We start from the raw sequence: 22,468 nt of genomic DNA, 5'->3' as shown, positions 1-22,468 counted from the left end.
TTTGTTTTGTTTGAATACACCTAGAAAAATACTTGTTGCAGACTTTATATAACAAGAAATAAATATGGATACAGAGATAAAATGGGAAAAAAATAAATATGGATGAATGCAGACGGAAATAATGGAAAAATAAATACCTTCAAGTCGGGGGCCTTATGTAAAAATCAGTTAAATAGGGATCCTTAATGGTAGTGTAAATCGCATAACGCCTGACACAGCACTATAGGAAGCACTAGGTACATGTATACCTGTGTCAAGGGGAGAAATTAAGAACTCATTTGATTGAAAAATAATAATGTGTTGACACACAACAAACTCACTCGCATAGGTTTAATAGCACTATTGCCAAGAAGAGGGATAAGGTAGTAATTAGGAAATATGGCAAGTCACTTAGGCTAAATGCATAAAGATGAAATGAAGTCGATGAGACCATCATGAACTGCATGCTAATACTGGATGAAAACTCAATTAGACATCTACTGCATTTCTACTGAAAATACCACAACATTTTTTTTAAACACAGTTTAATAAGGCTGTTCGACAAACTATACAAGAAGTTGAAAATAAACAGAATATCCAGGGAAGTACAAAACATTAAATTACAGAGATGTCCAAAACAAAAATAGTTAACATGTCTATTTGAACAATTGTTAATTATTTTTCACTTTAGAACTCTGGCCTTATTTCAAATGTACAAAAGATCTAATATTTAATGTGGTGGATGAACATCTCATTAAAAATCAGGAATTACACGTTCTGAGTTGGGTCGGTAAAAGCAATACATATTAACACATTTTAAGCCTGAAAAGAAAAAAACACAATCATTCACGCTGCTCCATTTTTACTTTGGGTGGTTTAAGAAAGGTCCTAATTTTCTTCTCTTTTTTGGCTCCTTTTGTGTGTGATTGAAATGTTCGCCAGCTATCCACACGCCCATCACGACTTTCCTATAAAAATGGTGAAATTTGAAAAAGAAATTAAATACCTCATAGTAGACTTATAGAGTTTCTCATTAAATGGACCGGGATGCAGCAGAACACATTCATATGTCTCAAATTCTTTGCACATTTGAAAGTAAAGCGATTAATTGTCGTTTGTAAAGTGTGGAGGAAACTTAGAGGTGAAAGGGAGTGTGCATTTAATATAAATATAGTTGTGCATCATTGACTGTTTTTATACCCATTTTGCTTCCTTGGAAACGAGATACAGCTCAAGTATTATCACCAAGGGTCATTCATACCCTAGAAAATATGGTAAACCATGTAAGCATTATGCTCCCTTCAAAGTACTGCTTATTGCATTACACATTTTCATCACGATTGTCTCCTTCCATTAGCAAGTATATACATCTCAAGACCATCATGAAAGATGGTGAATTCTATTGTAGATACAAACTGTGTATGCATGCAATTGTACAAAAGTGTTCTTCACATACATCGGTGGCAAGCATTTAAGCGGGATATAATCTCCAGCCAACAACGTGTCCTGCAGGGAGTTTTGGTGCCAGTGATGTCTTCACACATTTCCATTTGCCTGTGTTACAAGACCTAAATGAGTGACCTCAGACACACTTCTAGGATGTTCTGTTAGTATCCATGTACTGCACACATTTTCTGTTCTACATCCACACCAATCATAACCAAGTAGGAGCTTCACAGTCTTTCATACCACTCCGGACTTGTGTATGAAAATAAAGTACCAACGTGGTTGGTAGATATTTATGCACAGAATTGCACTTAACATAGTCCACAGTATTTTCAGGTGTCTGGCGAGTTTCACTACATGTGTGACGTACACAAAGACTGAACATGGTATGTGAATTTTCACTGTGTGTACCACACAAGCACCCAACAAGGGCTCTGGACTGTGGCCAAGGCTTAGTGTATGTGTGGAAAGAGTGTACCAGGAATGTGGTTGAGGATTATGGATCTTTTGCACGGGTCCGAGTGGTACACACCATGCATAGGTCGATAGCAGTGCAATGTGCATAGTACAGAGATTGGCAAATGCAACCTTTACCTTTCAACGGTTCCATATCATTTCCACAAAATAAATTATTTAGTGGAAATTACCCCCCAAAGATCCCCTTCTGTGGTTCCAGGTTCTGTGGGGCCTGGTGCATGGTCTGGTCGATTGGTCTGCTTTGTAAGATACAATGTATGTTTATTTTTAGGTAGTTTGCAAGTTCGTTGCATGGTTTTTGTGAGAGTACTGGTGTGGTGTTGCATCCCGGTGTGTTTCTCATCTCATTTATGATGTTGAATAGTTCCTTTTGGGTGTTGGTTGCTATTGTGATTCGGTTGTCATAGTATTTCTTTCTTGCTTTGAGAATGTCCTTTTTGAATGCTTGGATTTGTTTTTGATACTCTCTTTTTGCCCGGTCGTAGTTTTTCCTCCATTCTAGATCACGTTTCTGGTTTATTTTGTTCCTGTACTGAGGTGGGGTATGAACATACTCCCCACTGCTTTCTTTTGTGATGGGTGTAAGGCAAGATTTGGAGCAGTACCCTTTGGGTGCACTACAACAAGCTTGTCGTCCTGGCAATAGGCACCCAACCTTTGGTATAAGTCTGTACTACACAGGTTGATAGTGTGGCTGAGCAGCCAGGCTCATCTCAAGAGGGGTCAATGTGAGAATTAGGGTGGTTACGCAGAGATTCACAGTTATGTTATAGGTACTCATATAGCGTACCGTCACCAATGGAATTGGTCACCAGGCGCTCTGGCGGCTCTGTAAACGGAAGGACAGGTAGGGTTAGTCGGGAGGAGGGGAGAAGGAGACTGGGAGAAGTGGTGTGCTGTTGGCAGCTTCATTTCGGTATACACCGAGTGCTGGACTTTGGTGCAAGTATCGGATTGGGTGAGACCTTGTGTGCTGTAGGTGATGTTTATGTGGTGTTGATGCAGTGTGGTAAAGTGTGTGCGGATTGCTGGGAGAGAGGGTTGTGTGGCTTTGTGTGGGTTAAGTATACAGAAGATTGAGGGTAGGATTAGTGGGGTCTATATCCTGATTCAGGTACATCTGGTTCTGTTAGGGCTGTATCCCTGTGTGACCAGTGTCACACTAGATAACAAGAGAATAGATATTACCGACCCGGTTCCACACCCAAAGAAAAGCTTCAGACAGACCTATCACTCCATACAACACCTACTAAGATATAGTCTGGAGATTGAAGAACCTCCCTTGAAGAAGAAAAGGATATGTTCAGAGTATGTTTCATCAAAAGCGCCTCTGCCGTTTTTGAGTGGTGTAACTCAGCCTACTCGTTTTTAATGGGGATGAGGAAAACTCCCTATATTGGTCCTGACGAAGGTTGCATTAATAAGTGGGCGGACGTGTATGAGGTCCTTCTAGACAACCGAACACATGTAGACAGATCTGTGTGACTAGGAGTACACAGACAGTACCATCAGACCATTTGGTGGAGGACATTTTTACAGTGCAAGAAGATTTAGTTTTTGCTGACTAAATTGGTTATTAAGAGTGAATGAATGGTAGGAGTGAATCAGTAGGAGTTGAATGACATGCATTACTCACCGTAATAGCACTTCTGATGATTGTATCTGCTTACAATCACATGCTGTGCATATGGTCCGGCATCCAGTGGTAACCGCGGAGTATTGCTTCTGGTCTTTCGGGGACCGAAAGGGGACATCGGCATAGGCGTGACTGTAAAACTATCCCTATCATGATGTGTGTAGTACCCAAAATCACTCACGCGCCGAGGTCCCTCCGATTGTATTTTTTCTGCCATGAGGGAGCCCAAGGCTATAGTGAGTGAGTACATAAGAGAGAAAGTAGTAAGACGTCTATGTTCCTCCCACCCCGAGCGGGGAGGTAGGGAGGGTGCATGTGAATCTAAGCAGATGCAATCATCAGAAATGCTATTACGTTGAGTAATGCATGTCTTCTGATGCTTGTTAATCTGCTTAGAATCACATGCTGTGCATAGACTAGCGAGCAGTACCCGGAGTTGGGTTGTGAAAAGGAACAGTAGAGAAAATATGTCTTAGTACTGCTTGTCCCACCTGAGAATCACACCTAGAATGAGGGTCTAGTCAAAAGTGTTTTGTAAAGGTGTGTACAGAACTCCAGGTTGCCGCTTTGCAAATGGACTCAAGGGGAACATTTGCAATGAATGCTATGGATGCCCCAGTGCCTCGAGTAGAATGTGCTCTAAGCTTGAAGGGAAGTTCTCTTAGCAAGAGTGTAACATAGTGTGATGCATTTGACAATCCACCTTGAGATTGCCGATATAGAGACCAGATCCCCTGCTCTACCAGCTGCCACTGAAACAAAGAATTGTTTCGTCATCCTCAGTGGTTTAGTTCTTTCCAGGTAGAACATGACTGCCCTGCGCACATCCAGTGTGTGTAGGCTTCTTTCGGCCAGGTTAGTAGGGTTCTGGAAGAAAGTGGGTAGTTAGATTGATTGGTTCACATGGAACTTTGAGATGAATTTAGGTGCAAATCTGGGATGTGTGCGCAGAACTACCTTATCTTTGTGGACTGTAACAAAGGGGTCTAAAACAGAAAGAGCCTGTAGTTTGCTAACCCTTCTGATAGAAGTGATAGCCACTAGGAATGCTGTTTTATAAGTCAGGTCTTTCAGACTTGCTTTGTGCATAGGCTCAAAGGGAGCTCCCATGAGCCTGGTCAAAACCACATTCAGATCCCATCCAGGGGCTGGGTGAGAGATGGGAGGATAAATCCTCTTAACCCCTTCCATAAAGGCTTTAATTAGTGGTATTTTCCACCATTATACTTTTTGTTGTGATGTGGTGTAGGCTGACAGAGCCGCCAGATGAACCTTTACGGAATTGAAGACTAACCCAGAGTCCAACAGGTGGGTTAGATACAACACAATGTGTGAGGGTGAGCAATCAATGGGATCGACGCCCTTGGAATTGCACCAGATGACAAAACGTTTCCATTTGCTGGCATAGCAATAACGTGAATTAGGCTTTCTCGCTTCCCCGAGTATGTCCATGCATCTCTGAGGGAGTTGCAGGTGTCCAAACTCTATGATCTCAGGAGCCAGGCTGCCAAGTTCAGAGTTTGTGGGTATGGGTGTAGGGTCTCCCCCCTGTCCTGAGACAACATGTTGTACAGACAGGGAAGCTTGACTGGTGGGGAGAGGGACATTTCCATCAAGTGAGCAAACCAGGGTTGGTGGGCCCACATGGGGGCCACCAGTATCATGGTAACTGGTTCCTGGTGCATCTTGTGCACTATCTTGTTGAGAAGGGGAGTCGGGGGGGGGGGGGGGGGGGAGGGGGAGGGGGAGGGGGGGGGGAGCGTAAACAAATTTCCCCGACCAAGGTATCCAGAGACCGTTCCCCTTGGATCAGTCCTGGGGGTACCTGGAGGCGTTGTCTTGGCATTGGGCGTTCTCCTGAGTAGCAAACAGGTCGATCTCTGGGAAACCCCATTCTGCGAAGACGTTGGACACAATGTCTTCGTGCAGCCGCCACTCGTATTCTTCTGGCAGAGGAAAATCTCTGCTGAGTACGTCTGCCAGAAGATTGAGTTCCCCTGGAACATGTTGGGACAACAAAAACATCTTGTGTTTGAGAGCCCATATCCAAATGTTTTGGGACAGCTTGGATAGCCCTGGAGAGTGGGTGCCCCCGTTTGTTCAGGTAATACATTGCTGTAGTGCTGTTGGTTAGGATCAGCACTGTCGACCCTTGCAGCTGCACCTAAAAGGCTTTCAATGCTTTGAACACCACTAGTAGTTCCAAGTAAGTTCATATGGTTGTACGCTACTTGAGGGGACCACACTCCGTGTGCTGTCTGCTGAAGCAGGTGAGGGCCCCCCACACTCCGTGAGAGATGAGTGTCGTGAGAGTGGCTTCCACTGCAGGGGTGGTGAAGGTTTTCCCCTTGACCACCACGGCTGGCGAGACAACATATCTTCCCATTGCCCGCTGGCCTGACACCACTGGCTGTTGAGCCACTCCTGCATGGGGCGCATGCGGAGCCGTGTGTGGGGAACCAAGTATATACATGACGCCATCATCCCTAGCAAACGCATGGCCTTGCGTACCGTCACCTCCCGACTGGCTACATATTGAGGAATCAGAGAGCATGTTCTGAACCCTCTCGCTGGCGGGGAAGACAAGTCTGTCTTCCGTCCGAATTAGCGCTCCCAGAAATTGTTTCTTGACTGGGTATTAAGCTGGATTTCTTTTCGTTGATTGAAAAAACCTAGGCTGAAGAGGAGATCAACTGTTTTTTGGGTGTTCGAAAAACAAGCGTTATCCTGGACTTGGTGGTCATTTCTAACCAGAGGCTGTGGCTCCTCTGGGATTGGGGCCTCTGCCTCTACCTTTGCAGTGTTTCTGACCCCTTGAGGAGTAGTAAGTAGGGCTTCTGGATGCTTGATTAGTGAAGTTGCCCGTGCCGTAGTTCTGACCGGCACAGGCTTGTCCTCGAAAGGACCGCTGAGAATTATTACCCCTCTGGGAGGTGGGTTTCTGTGTAATCTGGTGTAAAGACCTTATAGTCTTGTGCTCCTTCTTGGCCGTCTCCAACGCTTCATCCACTGCTTTCCCGAAGAGGTTAGTCTCTTCAATGGGTTTATTAATGAGGGAGGCCTGAGTCTCAGGTCTGAAAGCCGATGCACGCAGCCATGCGTGTCTTTTCAGACGAGTACCTTGTGCAAGAGACCCGTCTGCTGTTTCTGCAGTGTCCAGGGTGTTCACCACATTCTGGTTAACCAGTCTTCCCTCCGAAACAATGGCGAGAAGCTTTGTTCTGGCGGGTTCAGGAACCTCCTGGAGGCCTTCTTGGAGTAAGTTCCATTGGGCATCAGCATAGCTTGCTAATAACGTAGTATTAGCAACCCGAATGGTGTATGCAGCTGCTGATGTGATGTTTGCCCAGGGCATATAACCTTTTAGACTCCTTGTCCGGCGGCGATTCTCCCGTGGCAAGGGATACCCCTGCCCTCTTCCGAGTGGTAGTCACTACCAGTGAGTCTGGTATGGCGTGCCCTTTGATATACAGAGGGTCGGTAGGAGAAGGTTGAAATAATGTTTTGACTCTCGGGTTCACTGCCCATGTCTGAGCAGGTGTGACCAATGAGGGAGCTACTAGTCTCTTAACAGAGTTAAGGAGGGGGATGGATTGACTCGCTGGAGGTTTTTCCTTAATATCCTCTATGAAATCCTGCTCTGGTACTGCCTCTTGAGTGGCAATTTTGAAGGAGTTGAAAGCCATTTGGTCATCCAAAGGGGAGGCCGGACGAGCCCGGTGGACAGAGGAGAGTCTAGGCACAAAATATCAGTATCCTGATCTTGCTGTGTCCCAGGGTCTTGACCTTCCTGCTGGGATTCCTCCCAGACTGATCTTGAATTTGGGGGTTAGGGTCTACCCGAGCCCTTTTCAGGGGCGGCTGACCAGAAAAACTGATGATCCCCTCCAGTCGATCCATACAACCCTCGAATTTTTCTGTAGTCCATTTAGAGGACCCAAACGGGCCTGCGTGAGGAGAAGGGACGTTCTCCGCACTAAGGCGTCGACGGGAACCTCTAAGGGCGTCGGAGAGAGGCTCTTGACTATCTACGTAAACCTCATCGGAATCGGGAGTCCAATCCGCCGAAAACTTTTCCGCAGATTGACCCATAACCTTCGGCGGAACCGGAATAAGGCTCATCACCGCTGCGATTCTTCCGATGCTGCTTTGGATAGTCGCTGAATCTTCGAGAGACAAAGGCTCCGATGATTTGTCGGCAGTAGAAATCCCATCCGCGCCACCAGGAGGCCTAGCGGTCGGGTTTCCGGGTATAGGCCTAGCCATAGTTATCGGGCCTACTGAGGCCTTGGAACTCGAAGCGTCGGACTCCCAACTTTCGACGCGTTTAGGTTTTGGAGTAGCGCCCTTGGTTTGTCTTGATTGGCCAGTCGCAATACGCGGCTTTGGATCCGAATGATCCGAGGGAACCGGCGAAGACTTCGACAGCCCTGTTGGCGCTTTTGCCTTTTTCGACGAAGACTTTGAAATTGGCGTAGGGGTTGTGCGCTTAGTGCGACGCGCTTGTACGCCCCTGTCGCCAGATGTGGTCCCTGTAGCAAGACCAGTCTCGAGCCTGGAAGGGTCGGGGACAGGCGTGGCGGATCTAGAAGTGTCCGCCTCAAGGTCTATAACATCCACGTTGGGCGTTTGATCATCCGAAGTACCCCCATCACTTTCGGCTGGTGTGGCGGTGGGGGGCTCCACGCGTGACATACCGTACGCGGGCCACCGCTTTACACGGCGCCCCTGAAGGATCTTGGGCCGAAGGCGTTTGCACGCCGCACACCACTTCTCGTCGTGCTCTAGGGGGAGACTGGCATTACACATCCTGTGTTCGTCCTTCCAAGGATATCTGACCCTACACTTAGGGCAGAATCTAAAACAAGTCCTTTCCATAGCAAAAGGGAAGGATGACCAGACCGCAACGGAAAAGAGGGGAAAGGAGGCAAGACATATTAAACAATATGGCCACCTCGACCCCACTCTCCCTACTGTATAGGCCGGCCAGAGGGCCCGACCACGTGGACAATCCGGTCGCCGGATCTTAGGCGCCGAAATCCACAGCCGTAGACAAATCCACAGCCGTAGACGATTCCCCCGCAGTCTTTATCAAAGATGTTCTTGTTGGGTGAAGTGACTTAACGGGGAATAAACCAACAATTCGGTAAAGATAAACAATGTCTCTAGTAGCGACCAGTTATCTGGGTGGAAAAAAAACAATCTGAGGGACCTCGGCGTGTGAGGGATTTTGGGACCTACACACGTCACGATAGGGATAGTGTTAGACACGCCTATGCCGACGTCGCCTTTCGGTCCCCGAAAGACAAGATGCAATACTCTGCGGTTACCACTGGATGTCGGACCATATGCACAGCATGTGATTCTAAGCAGATTAACAAGCACCAGAAATAAAAATAATTATTTTGTGTTTAAATGTTTTAAGCAAATTAATTTTATATTTTTATATAATATTAAAAGATTTTGAATCTAATATGTGGCATTTATTGGTATATGTAAAAAGATAAATGTGTTGATTTGGCTATTACCTATCCCAGTCAGTCTAGATACAGCCAGATGTGAGAATCATGTATAGTGGGAGAGAGGCCTACATCCAACGATGCAATTCTAGTATCAGTTTGAACACGGATAGATTTAAGGGTTCAATTTTAACAGTTGAGTACGCTTCTAAACAGTAACTAGTATCCATATAAACACTTATACTCAAGGTTTCTTGATTAAACAATTATTAATTTATTTAACAGTCAGATTGAATAAGCATTCTTCAGAAGTGGCAATATATCAGTAAAACACAAATACACACTCGTGGTTTCTCAAAGTAAGCAACTACCCATTGGGGATGGCACACAGACACTTCCTACACCCTCAGGTGACTTAAATAGTTAGGACACTGGACATTAATATATCACTGGTGCATTTAGAGCAATACTGGAAAGCATGTCAAAGAAAAGGGTGGTAGAACAACACCAGAGATCACACAATTATTCTGAAGCAGATAAGTACTTTTGAACCCCCAATGCAAAGTAAGTTAACCTGTTCCTGGAAGGAAAGGTAAACACAATGTCAGAGGAAAGGAGAGTTATTCAGTGAGCCGGGCCAGCCAATGTCAATTGAGCAAAAGTCTAGGTGAGCTGAAGCACTTGTGGTAGTTAAGTAAAAGTCTTCCACAATGTTTTAGAAGTCTTTGTAGAAAAATTAGAATCAAAGCTAGGGCCACAGGCTGGGAGGTTTGTGAGAAGTAGAAGATGCAAGCAACTCTATAGAAGCAACCAAGACAAGTCTCAACTGAGATCAGGTAAGGCTACAACAACAAGAGGTAAGTCCTCTCAAACTTTACAGTATCTTTTTTTAGAAGACATGGTTCCAGCTGACTTCTGTTCCTGTGCAGCTCTGACGATCCTTTTGTTCCTGGGCCTCAGTCGTAGGGACTAGAGGGAGGACGTCTGGGGACTCCAGCACTGCAATGGGACGGTCAGCGGCAGAAAAGGACAAACTTCTATTCAGCAGCACTTCGCGGTTTCAGCTCCTCGCGTCTCAGCAAACAGCACAACTGCAGTCTCACAGATACCACTCTGGACTTTCCTCACATCTGGGGTCCAGCACTTTGTTGTAGTGGCTAAGGCTTGGTCAGTCCTGCTTCAAGGGAGTCCGGGGGATCTTCCTACAGCACAGGTCCGTCTTAAAAGTGATACACTCCGTTTGGTGTTCCTCTCCCTGGCACTTCGGTTCCGAGAGGATATCCAAACAAGTTTACTTTGGAGTTGATTGGTCCCACCAACTGAAGGGGAGAAGTCACCCTTGCAAGGCTTCTCTAGTCAAAACGAATTTGGAGCTTCAGCACAGCAGCAGGGCTTCACTGGGCCAACCAACGGTCCAGGAGTTGTAGCAGGCGTCTCTTCCAAGTTCTTCTTCGGATGCCTTCGTCCAGTGGTCGACTCTGCCTTCCAAGCCAAAAAGCCTTGCCTTTTATGCAGGTTTCTCCCATTCATTCCAGCCTAGCTGTCAATCACACAGCAGGGTGGCTCTCCGTCCTTGCCGGACAGCCAGCAGGCCAATCACTTTGGGTGCATTCCTGTACCAAGGGGATTAAGTAGAGGAAGTTTCGGGCATCTCCCTCACTTCCTGGCCCTGCCAGACATACTGGAGCCAGAGGCAGGCTTCACTCGTGAATCCCGCCAAAGAGAAAATGAACAAAGGGACCAATCATGGTTTGGCGCGCAGAGTAAATCTCAAGAAGGACCTTTGACAAGAAATGGCGAAAAAAGAAGAGGCCATTTTGACAAAATTGGCACCCATAGGAAAAACTAGACAAAGTAACCATACTAAGTAATCCCTCCAGCACCCTATTGTAAGAGAGCGTGTGCTGGGTCTAGAAAGTTACAACATGTAAATAAAGTCAATTTCACTCCACTGCTCTTGGAAACAGTTATCCAAGAGAAGGTATTTAAACCTTTGGGAAATCTAACGGGTTATCCTGTGCAACTGCACTGAAGGTGATGTGTGTGTCAATGTAAAAGATTATGCCCATGGAGTTTGTCGGACTCCACAACCAAAAAGAAACAGTCTGTTAGGCGAAGTTTGTATTCAGTACCCTCTGGACCCACTACACACAACTAGGAATACAGGTGTAACAAAACCAACCTTTGGTATAAGTCTGTACCACACAGTTTTTGGTAGCGAGCTGAGCAGCCAGGCTTCTCAAGAGTGAATGTGAGCTTGTAAGGGTGTTACACAGGTTCCATGTGTTAATATCCCCGCAAAAAATTGCCATATTTTTGCGGCGATATCAAGGCATGGAAGCTGCGGGGGACACCCCTGCAAGCCCCGCTCTCAAAACCCCCAAAAATGATCCCCCTAAAAATATCGTTCACAACAACATTTTTGTTGGGGATAATATGTAGTGATACCGTTACACTGAGGTCTATAATTACAAGTATTCAGATAGACACTTATACTCAAGGTTTCTCGGTAAAACGCGTATTCATTTATTACACCGGCAGTTAGAAAACATTCACTAAAAGGAGGCAATCAATATCTCAAAAATATACTACAGTTCTTCACACTATCAGGTTCTGAGGCATTTAAACTACTTTGAAGGAGGAGCTAATGGCATTCAGAGCATTTGAAGTAGGAGCAAAAAGGCATAAATTGATAAAACGAATAATAATTTAGTTACTCTTAAACAGTGCAAATAGTTCGAGTTCACCAGAGGAGTTGATTCAATGCAATAGGCAGGCCAAAGTCAATGGGCTACAGTCTTGTATTAGAAAAACGGTTCTGGTAGTTTAAACGGAAAAGTCTTTGCCACGGTTCTCAGAAGTAGTTCAAAGAAGAACAAGTTACTTCTTACCTGGTAACGTTCTTTCGACGGGATGTTCCTCCGACGTATTCCTTATCTTTGATAATTCGTTTCCAGATTGCTGGCCTCGGAAATTTTTTCGGTAGAGGGCGCTGCGCTTAGACGCCCGCCAAGTCGATGCCCCTCGACGGCCACCGTATCGGCGCCGACGTCACCATGCCCATAAATAGCCACGCGCTGCGTCCGTTGCTCAGTTCCGTTTTGTAGCATAAGAAACGTCATGCCTGAATTGGTTATTGACCTTGAAGGAGAGTAAGCTGCAACCACAAGGGAAGTATCACTGCGGGGATGGTTGGGAGGGGCGATGAGGAATACGTCGGAGGAACATCCCGTCGAAAGAACGTTACCAGGTAAGAAGTAACTTGTTCTTCGAAGGGATTGTGTCCTCCGACGTATTCCTTATCTTTGATAGACTCCCATAGCAGTGGCATGTAATTGGAGGTGGGAGTGAGAATGTTATGTATCCCTTTAGGGATGGACCGAATGTAAAATGGCCTTGCCAAATCTGGTCTCTTGAGCAGTGGAGGAATCCAGATTGTAAAATTTTGTGAATGTATGTGCGGACGACCATGTGGCAGCCGCACATATGTCCCGGACCGGTACCCCTCTTTGGAGAGCCGAAGAGGCTGCGATACCCCTGGTTGAATGAGCCCTGAGATTTTGGGGTGGCTCTTTCCCTGCCAGTCTAACATTCCAGGATGGCCAAAATAATCCACCTGGAGATGGTTTGTTTTGTTATGGGTAGTCCCAACTTGTGACCTGAGTATCCTACAAACAGTTGGTCTGCTTGCCTGATCCTAGCCATTCTGCTGATGTAAAAGCTGAGAGCTCGCCTTGGATCCAGCCTATGTAGCCTTTCCTCCTCTTTCCCCGGATGGGGAGGAGGGTACAATGAAGGTAAGGTAATTTTCTGAGTAATATGAAATTCAGAAACCACCTTTGGGAGGAAATTAGGCTTCACCTGTAGGACAACTTTGTCCTTGTGGAAGATTGTATGTGGGGGTTTACAGGAGAGAGCTTGTAGCTCACTCACCCTCCTAGCAGATGTTAGTGCTACCAATAGGACAGTTTTAAGCATGAGAAATCTCAGCGCGCAAGAGGGAAGTGGTTCGAATGGAGTGCCCATTAGGAAGTTTAAGACTAAATTTAAGTCCCATAAGGGAACCTGGAATGGTTTTGGAGGGTAATCATTAGTTAGTCCCTTGAGAAATTGTACCACTAGAGGAAGTTTGAAATACGTTGGTTCCTCTGCAGTGCGCTTGAAGATAGAAAGCGCTGCGAGATAGCCTTTTCCAGTGCCAACTTGAAGGCCTGAGTTTGCCAAGTAGAGTAGAAACGATAACACCGTTGGTGTACCACATGAAAAAGGGTCGATATTCTCTTCCCTACACCAGCTGCAAAATTTGTTCCAGTGGCAGCGGCATAAAGACTTTGATGCTGGCCTTCTGGCCGAAAGCAACACCTCCATCACGTCATCAGGGAGATCCCAATCATTGTACCTCACCCTTTCAGAAGCCAAGCGTGAAGGTTGAGGGTTCTGGTGTCTGGATGGAGAACCTGACCTCCCTTCTGCGAGAGAAGATTCTCTTTGAGTGAAAGACTGATTGGAGGACAGATGGACATATCTAGAAGGTCCGGGTACCACGTTCTCCTGGCCCAATCCGGGGCAATTAGGATCATGGTCTTCTGGAATCTTCTCAACCTCCTGATCATTTGAGGAATAACAGGGACTGGTGGGAACGCGTAAAGGAGTGGAAACTCCCAGTCCACTACGAACGCGTCTCCTAGAGTTCCTCTCGGAGTGAAATTCCCTTGAACAGAACAGATTGCACTTCCTGTTGGTGCTTGTGGCGAACAGATCCACCTGAGGGGTTCCCCAAAGGGCGAAGATCTCTTGAAGGACTTCCTGAGCTAGCTCCCACTCGTGGGAGACTGCTCTGCCTGCTCAAAGCGTCCGCTGTCAAGTTCTTCTCTCCGGCTAGGTGGACTGCCGATAGAGAGATTCCTTCTTGGATTGCCCAAAACCAGAGCTGCATCGCCTCTCTGCACAGTGGCAGTGATCCTACGCCTCCTCTTTTGTTGAGGTAGTGCATGGCCACCGTGTTGTCCGTCATTATCAGGACATTTCTCCCCTGTACTGATGGCAGGAAAGCTTTCAGCGCTAGTCTGATCGCTCTCAGCTCTAATAGGTTGATGTGTAGTCTGGACTCCGATGGAGACCAACGACCGCTGATGGTCAAGTCGTTGGCATGGGCTCCCCACCCCGTGAGTGAGGCGTCTGACTACTGTCATCTCTGGCCATGGTTGCCAAAACAGTTCTCCTTTCAAGATGTTCTCTGGATAGGCCCAGCAGGAAAATCACGAACTGCGGATGGGACTCCGGTTCAGTACTAAAAGAGGGAAGCCGTTTTTCCCACTGAGGGCTACAATGTGCAGTAGAAATTAGTTTCTGTGAGCCCTTTTACAAGACTGCAGACCCCAGGAAGTAACTACACTTTACAACTGAGGGATACGAAGAGCGCATACCGCATGGTGAATGCATAGCCCTGATTTGGGTTGGAAAAGATCCTATATACTGTGCCTACAAGAGAGAACAATCAATATTGGAACTGAGAAAACGGAACCATAGAGAGTAGTCTACAGGAAGCACAAGACAATTTTCTGCCCCTGAAGAATGTCCAGTTAATAGTAACATCCAGGACAGAAACTTATATAAGTCGGACCAAATTGTTGTACACAGTAGGAAATAAGAAAAATTGAGTTTGCTACTGTCGTGTGTTTTCAAGTATTTGTTTAACTTGAATATGTGTGGTGAAATCACCTCTTTTTGTATATCTTTTATGTGGTGTAAATGCATTTTTTAGCAAAATGTTTTGATACTTGTGCTGTTTAGCAAATTAAAATATGATATTTTAAATGTTGGATAGATGTCATTTATTAGACTTTACACAGCCTATATTTGTTTGAATGGCTGCGTGATCAGGTTTCAGATTACTGAGGGCAACATGTTGTGTTAAAGAAATATGTATATGTCCCTTCTTTTGATTAAATAAATAGTATATCCCCACTTGGTAGGAGGGGTATCACCGTAGTGTGGGGCAACCCACATATGAAATAATGGCTCTGGATAGGCCCACCATTGAAGGTCGCGGGCTACCTTGTCCGGAATCCGGAGGAGATCTGTCATTCTCCCTGAGAATTGTGCCCACTGAAGAGATCTCATTCTCAGACGAGCCTCTGGCACAAGGAAGATGCAGGATGCCATGAGGCTTAGCAACCTCAAAAAGTCGAAGGCTGGGAGACGTTGGGCATTTTGAAACTTGGTGACCATCTGTAGAATATCTTGAGCCCTCACCTCTGGTGGCAAGGCTTTTCCCAGGGAAGTGTCCAGGACCGCTCCAATGAACTGGAGACTGTGATGGTATCATCTGTGACTTCTTTAAATTGGTGGAGAAACCCAGTCTGTGAAGGAAGTGGCAGACATAATCTAGCTGGACCTGGGCCTGTTCCGAAGATACAGCCCTGATCAGCCAATCGTCCAGGTAGGGGTAGACGTGGATCCCTTCCCTCCTTAGACTCGCCTCCACTACCGACATCAGCTTGGTGAAGACCCTCAGGGCGGAGGTCAGCCCAAATGGCAGAACTCGAAATTGATAATGAGTCTCGCCAATTGCGAACCTCAGGTATTTCCTGTGTTTGAGATGGATTGGCACATGGAAATAAGCATCCTGAAGGTCCAGAGATACCAGCCAGACCTGGAGCTGGAGGGCCTGAAGGATCTGAGAGAGAGTTACCATCTTGAACTTGTCCTTCCTGAGGAACTTGTTCAATTCTCGTAAGTCCAGGATGGGTCTCAGTCCTCCGTCCTTCTTTGGTATGAGAAAGTAGGGGGGAGTACCAGCCCTTGTTCCTGTCCGCTACAGGTACCGGTTCTATGGCACCTTTCTCTAGCAGGTCTATAATTTTCTGCAAGAGGAGCGGATCTGGAACTTTTAGAGAGCTGTTCCCCGGTGGATGACTGAGGAATGTGTAGAAAGGCTAGGCAGTAACCTTGGGCAACTGTTTCCAATGCCCAAGCATCTGACGTTATAGCCTGCCATTCCGTCAGATGGTGAGTTAACCTGCCCCCTACAGGTGTATTGTGTGGGAAGGCCTCCGAGTGGTTTGGGGGTGGCTGATGCAGATGCAGAGGGTAAAGAGGCGCCTGCTGCGGTCTTAGTACTTTTGACCCGTCCACCTCGGGTGGATCTCCTTTGGCCTCTTTGAGCCGGCTGTCATGCCTTTCCCGAATGCGGAATAATAGCTAAAGGACTTTCCTCTCCCAGAGGTTCCTGAGGGGCGAAAAGGAGTTTGGCGGATAGCACCTCCTAAAGATTTTGCTGCTGCTTTAGAAGTCTAACTTTTCCAGACTGTCATCAGCCTTTTTCCCGAATAATGAAGAGCCGTCAAAGGGCATATTCAAAAGTCTCGCCTGTGCATCTGGAGCAAAGCCCGACTTTCGCAACCACGCACCTGCGGATTGTTGTACTTGCCGCCATGGCCCTGCTGATACTGTCAGCGGAATCAATGCCAGTTTGAAGTGATTCGCACATGGCATCTTTGCCATCTTTAATAATGTTAAGGAAGGCTTCCTTTTCCTCTCCTTCGGGTATGCAGTCAGCCGCTGATGAAGCACACTCCCATAGTGTGCGACTGAACCTGGCGAGCATACTACAGGCAGAGAAGACTTTCTTCGCCATAGATTCGTACCGCTTGTCATCTCTATCCTGTGGAACAGTAGAGTAAGCGTTCCTACTGCTAGATGAAGTTGCCGCTTGAACCACCAGGCTCTCTGGGGTTGGGTGTTTTGATAAGTATTCAGGGTCAGCAGCCGCTACCCTATACTTGGTTGACAATCTTTTATTGACCGCAGGGATAACTTCAGGAGTTTCCCAATTAGATGCAATTTTCCTTTGTAAGGCTGCATGGAAGGGGACCACCGGGTCCTCCTGTGGGCCTTTGTCTAATATATCTATCTGTTAGGTCATCCTGTTGAAAAACCGGTGAAGGCGCAGACCAACCCATAAATTCAATAATTCTTGCCATCAGGGTTTATAGGGTGTTTCGGTATGTTCCCCTGGATCTGGCTTAACAAATTCCACTTCTGGAGAAGTGTCCAGCCCACTTGCCTCATGCAGTGACTCCTGTAGGTCCTTCAGCCTTCTTTCCTCAGAGGTGAAATCCTCTGAAATAGGCAGTGTGGTCCTCTGTAACCCTAATGTTTCCTGGTCAGAATCTTCCCCCTCTTCATAATTTGAAGATAGTCCAGGGTACTCTGACCTCTGAAATGGTGTAAAACCCATCTCTAAGGCAGAAGGAGCCAAACTCGTCGTTATTGGGCGAGAAAACGTCGATGTTGTCGACGCCAATCTAACAGGCTTCGAAGGCGCCGAGAACGGCGTCGAAAAAACTGGAAGGGATCTCGAAGAACTCGAGAGGATCGGGATCCTACTCAAGGGCATCGACGACGGTCTCGGCGTCGTGCCGGAGGCCCTTGGAATCACTGTTGGCTGTGGAGTGTCCTTGGTCCTCTCTTTCATAGGCGTCGACGATGGCGTCGAGTCGATCGACTGATGCGGCGAGGAGCCCTTCGACAACGGCGTCTATGGCGCCAATCCGTGCGTCGAAGGAATCTTCGACGACGGCGAAGACGGTGCCTTCTTACCCGATGGCTCATGGCGCTCTCGGGTGGAATGTTTCTCGGGTGCTGCGACTCGCGGCATTTTGATTTTTTGGGTTTTTCACCCGGGGTATCACCCTCAGCTGTCTTCGAGGGGGTCGAGGCCGCGTTCTCGAAGACGCTTACCATTTTCTTTCTGAATTCCTCCCACTCAGCTTGAGAACTGTGTTTAGTGGGACAGGAGACCCTTTCTGGGGACACAGAAGACGAGGAAGGGGACCTTCGACGTCTCTTTTTTGAGTGTCTTGATCGACGAATGGTGGGAGCTACTTCGAGATCTAGAATGGTAATGTTTGACGGCGAGGAGACGAATGCCTCGACTCAGCCGACGAAACTTTGGAGGAGGTTTTGGCTGACTTACCTCTCTCGAGCTTCCCCTTGCGCTCCTTCAAGGCTTTCGCCGTCATGGACATGCAGTCCTCACACTCCGAACAATGGTGCTCGGATCCCGAGGACCACAAGCAGATCCTGTGTGGATCCGTTATCGACATTTTTTTACCGCAGTCTCGACATTTCTTGAAGCCAGATCGCGGCGTCGTCGGTTCCGATGAAGAAGCCATCGAGAACGATAAGGTATATTCGAGTAGATATGACAATGCATTACTTACCGTAAAAGCATTTCTGATGGTTGTATCTGCTTAGATTCACATGCTGTGCATAGGTCCGACATCCAGTGGTCACTGCGGAGTATTGCATTTTGTTTTTCGTAGTCGAAAAGGGGACGTCGACAAGGCGTGTCTGTAACACTATCCCTATAGTGACGTGCGTTGTACCCACAATCCCTCACGCGTCGAGGTCCCTCTGTTTGTATTTTTCTGCCCTGAGGGAGCCTTATAGACGTGAGTGAGTACAGAAAAGAGAGATATAAAGGAAGTCTATGTTCCTTCCATCGGAGCGGGGAGGAAGGGTGGGCGCATGTGAATCTAAGCAGATACAACCATCAGAAATGCTTTTACGGTAAGTAATGCATTGTCTTCTGATGTTTGTTAATCTGCTTAGAATCACATGCTGTGCATAGACTAGCGAGCAGTACCCGGAGTTGGCGGTGGGTTATGAGAAGGAACAGTAGAGAAAAGATGTCTTAATACTGCCTGTCCCACCTGGGAGTCAGATCTAGAGTGTGCATCTAGACAGTAGTGTTTTGTAAAGGTGTGCACAGAACTCCAGGTAGCCGCTTTGCAGATGGACTCAAGGGGAACATTTGCAATGAATGCTATGGAAGCCCCAGTGCCTCGAGTGGAATGTGCTCTTGGCTTGAAGGGTAGTTCTCTCTTAGCAAGAGTGTAACAGAGAGTGATGCATTGAACAATCCATCTAGATATAGTGGATTTTGAGACCGCATCTCCTTCTCTTCCTGCTGCCACCGAGACAAAGAACTGATTAGTCTTTCTCAGTGGTCTGGTTCTTTCCATGTAGAACATGACAGCTCTGCGTACATCTAGTGTATGCAGACTTTTTTCTCCCGAGTTGGAAGGGTTTTGAAAGAACGTTGGTAGTTCTATAGTTTGGTTTACATGAAATTTCGAGATGAATTTAGGTGCAAACCTTGGGTGTGTGCGTAGAACCACTTTATTTTTGTGAACTGTTACAAAGGGGTCTAGTACAGAAAGAGCCTGTAGTTCACTTACTCTCCTAATGGAGGTGATAGCTATTAGGAAAGCAGTCTTAAGGGTGATATCTTTAAGAGTTGCCTTGTGCATGGGTTCGAAGGGAGGGCCCATGAGTCTGGAAAGTACCACATTTAAGTCCCATCCGGGAGCTGGGTTAGCTATCGGAGGGTGTATCCTTTTTACCCCCTCCATGTAGGCTTTGATAACTGGTATCTTCCACCACGACACTTTAAGTTGGGAAGTGGTGTATGCAGAAAGTGCCGCTAGGTGGACTTTAATGGAATTGAATACTAAACCTGAATCCAGTAAATGGGTCAAGTATAGAATAATGTCAGTAGGAGAGCAGTCAACTGGGTTGATGCTAGTACCTCTACACCAGATAACGAATCTTTTCCATTTGCTAGAATAGCAGTGTCGAGTATTAGGTTTTCTGGCTTCCCTGAGGATGTCCATACATCTCTGTGGGAGTTGTAAATGTCCAAATTCTATGATCTCAGGAGCCAGGCTGCTAAGTTCATGGTCTGAGGGCATGGATGCAGTGTCCTGCCCTTGTCTTGTGACAGCATGTTGTACGGGCAGGGAAGTTTCACTGGGGGAGATAGGGACATCTCCATCAAGTGAGCGAACCAAGGTTGCCGTGCCCACATTGGGGCCACTAGTATCATGGTAACCTGCTCCTGGTGCATCTTGTGCACCACTTTGTTGAGAAGGGGAGTCGGGGGAAAGGCGTAAACAAATTTCCCTGACCATTGAATCAACAGACCGTTCCCCTTGGACTGGTTCTGGGGGTACCTGGAGGCGTAACTTTGGCATTGTGAGTTCTCCAGGGTTGCGAACAGGTCTATTTCCGGGAATCCCCATTGCGTGAAGATGTCTAAGACGATGTCTTCGTGCAATTGCCATTCGTACTCTTCGGGCAGGGGGAAGTCTCTGCTGAGTTTGTCTGCTAGCAGATTGAGTTCCCCTGGTACATGTTGTGCTAGTAGGAACATGTTGTGTTTGAGAGCCCACTTCCATATATTCTGGGACAGCTTGGACAGTCCTGGAGAGTGAGTGCCCCCTTGCTTGTTGAGGTAGTACATGGCTGTGGTGCTGTCTGTGAGGACCATCACTGTCTTTCCTTGTAAGTGTTCCTGAAAGGCTTTCAGTGCTTTGAACACCGCTAGTAGTTCCAGCAGGTTTATATGCTTGGATGCTAAACTCGGAGTCCACACTCCGTGTGCTGTTTGATGGGATAGGTGAGCCCCCCATCCTGTAAGGGATGCGTCTGTGGTTAGAGTGGCTTCCACTGCGGGTGTGGCAAAAGTTTTCCCTAATAACAGGTTTTCTTTTGTCCACCACCGTAGCGAGAGAACCAAGGCCTGCGAGACCACCACTAGATCGTCCCATTGTCCGCTGGCCTGACACCACTGGCTGTAGAGCCACTCTTGCATTGGGCGCATGCGCAGGCGCGCGTGAGGTACCAAATAAATACATGACGCCATCATCCCTAGCAAGCGCATTGCTTTGCGTACCGTCACCTCTCGGCCTACTACATAATGGGGAATTTGAAACAGCATGTTTTGGACCCTCTCGTTGGAGGGGAATACGAGGCCGTCCCTTGTTCGAATTAGAGCCCCTAGGAATTGTTTGGTTTGGCTGGGGTCTAAGCTGGACTTCTTTTCGTTGATGGAGAAGCCCAGTTGGGACAAAAGGTCTACGGTCTTTTGGGTATTGGAGAAGCATGTTTCGTAAGAATCCCCTGTTATGAGCCAGTCGTCGAGGTAAGGGTATACCGGGATGGATAATCTGCGCAGGTGGGCCGCTGCCACTGCCAGTACTTTCGTGAATACCCTTGGTGCAGATGCTATCCCGAAGGGTAGTACTCTGAACTGGTAGTGTTTGTCCTCTATTTTGAACCTGAGGTATTTTCTGTGCGATGTCAACATTAAAATATGAAAGTATGCATCTTTCATGTCCAGTGTTGTCATGTAATCCCCTTGTGATAACAGTGGGATTACCTCCTGTAAGGTCACCATACGAAACTTTTGGGGTTTGACAAATATGTTCGCTGGGCGCAGATCTAATACAGGGCGCATGGTTAAGTCCTTTTTGGGTACAAGGAAGTACACTGAATAAATACCTTCTGTTACCTGTGATAGGGGGACGGGCTCTATAGCTTCTTTCTTTAGTAGTTCTTCCACTTCTTGAAGAAGAATGGAGAGGTGTTGCGGTGTCATGCGCCGGTTCCGTGGGGGTTTGTACTTCGGGGAACCGTTGAACTCGATGCAGTATCCGTGGGCTATGGTGGATAATACCCAACGGTCTGACGTGATTCCCTCCCATGCTGAAAGGAACGATGTTAGCCGGCCCCCGACCGGTGATGCATGGGAGGGGACCCGAATTTTCGGGTCATTTGCTGGTATTGGGCGTGGAACCTCTGGGGCTGGAGCCACGACCTCTTCCTTTGCCACGGCGTTGGCCTCTTTGACTGAACTGGGTGTTACCCTGGTTGGTGGGCCAGTTGGAGCCAGAGTAATATTGTTGTTGTTGGTTCTGCTGCTGTCTTTGGCCACGAAAGGAGCGTTTATTACCATAGCCTCGCCTGTTAGGGGGCCTAGAAATTTGATCAAGAGTTTTGATGGTATCAAACTCTTTTTTAGCATGTTCTAGGGCCTCATCTACTGCTTTCCCAAACAGATGCGTCTGTTCAATGGGTTTATTTATGAGGGAGGCTTGGGTTTCGGGCTTAAAACCTGAATTGCGTAGCCAAACGTGGCGCTTGAGAAGTATTCCCTGCACTAGGGAGCGGCCAGCCGTCTCAGCGGCATCTAGGGAGTTTTTAACGATGCCCTGGTTTACCAGTGTGCCCTCTGATATTATAGCTAGCAGGCGAGAACGCAGAGGTTCAGGTGCTTCCTCTGCTTCGCTGCGCAGCTTGTTCCACTGTGCATCTGCGTAGCTAGCTAAAAGTGAGTTGTTATTAGCAATTCTAGTGGAGAAGGCGGCGGAGGTCGTGATTCTCTTCCCCAGTGCGTAGAGTTTTTTGCCTTCTTTGTCTGGAGGTGCTTCACTAGTGGATAGTGGCACCCCTGCTCTTTTTCTTGTGTTGGTAACCACAAGGGAGTCCGGAATAGAGTGTCCTCTGATGTATAAAGGGTCAGAGGATGAAGGGCTGAAGAGCTTTTCTATTCTAGGGTTGACCCCCTCTTACTAGAGCTGGGTTAGTAAGGGAAGGAGAAATTCTTCTTTTAATAGAAGCC

The 22,468-nt window shown here is 47.1% G+C and overlaps 1 protein-coding gene across 1 annotated transcript in view; it reads right to left on the bottom strand.

The window, feature by feature from the left end:
- Positions 1–313: 313 nt before the first annotated feature.
- Positions 314–22,468, bottom strand: part of DNAJC8 (DnaJ heat shock protein family (Hsp40) member C8) — a 285,178-nt gene continuing 263,023 nt past the window's right edge. Inside the window, exon 9 of the mRNA XM_069623065.1 lies at positions 314–947. Coding sequence (XP_069479166.1) covers positions 822–947 — 126 coding nt within the window. The 3' untranslated portion in view covers positions 314–821. The remainder of the gene's footprint in view (positions 948–22,468) is intronic.

This window comes from Ambystoma mexicanum, chromosome 11, assembly GCF_040938575.1.
Source record: "Ambystoma mexicanum isolate Mex_15411 chromosome 11, UKY_AmexF1_1, whole genome shotgun sequence".
NCBI classification, from domain to species: Eukaryota; Metazoa; Chordata; class Amphibia; order Caudata; family Ambystomatidae; genus Ambystoma; species Ambystoma mexicanum.
This window is presented reverse-complemented; position numbering and strand designations above follow the sequence as displayed.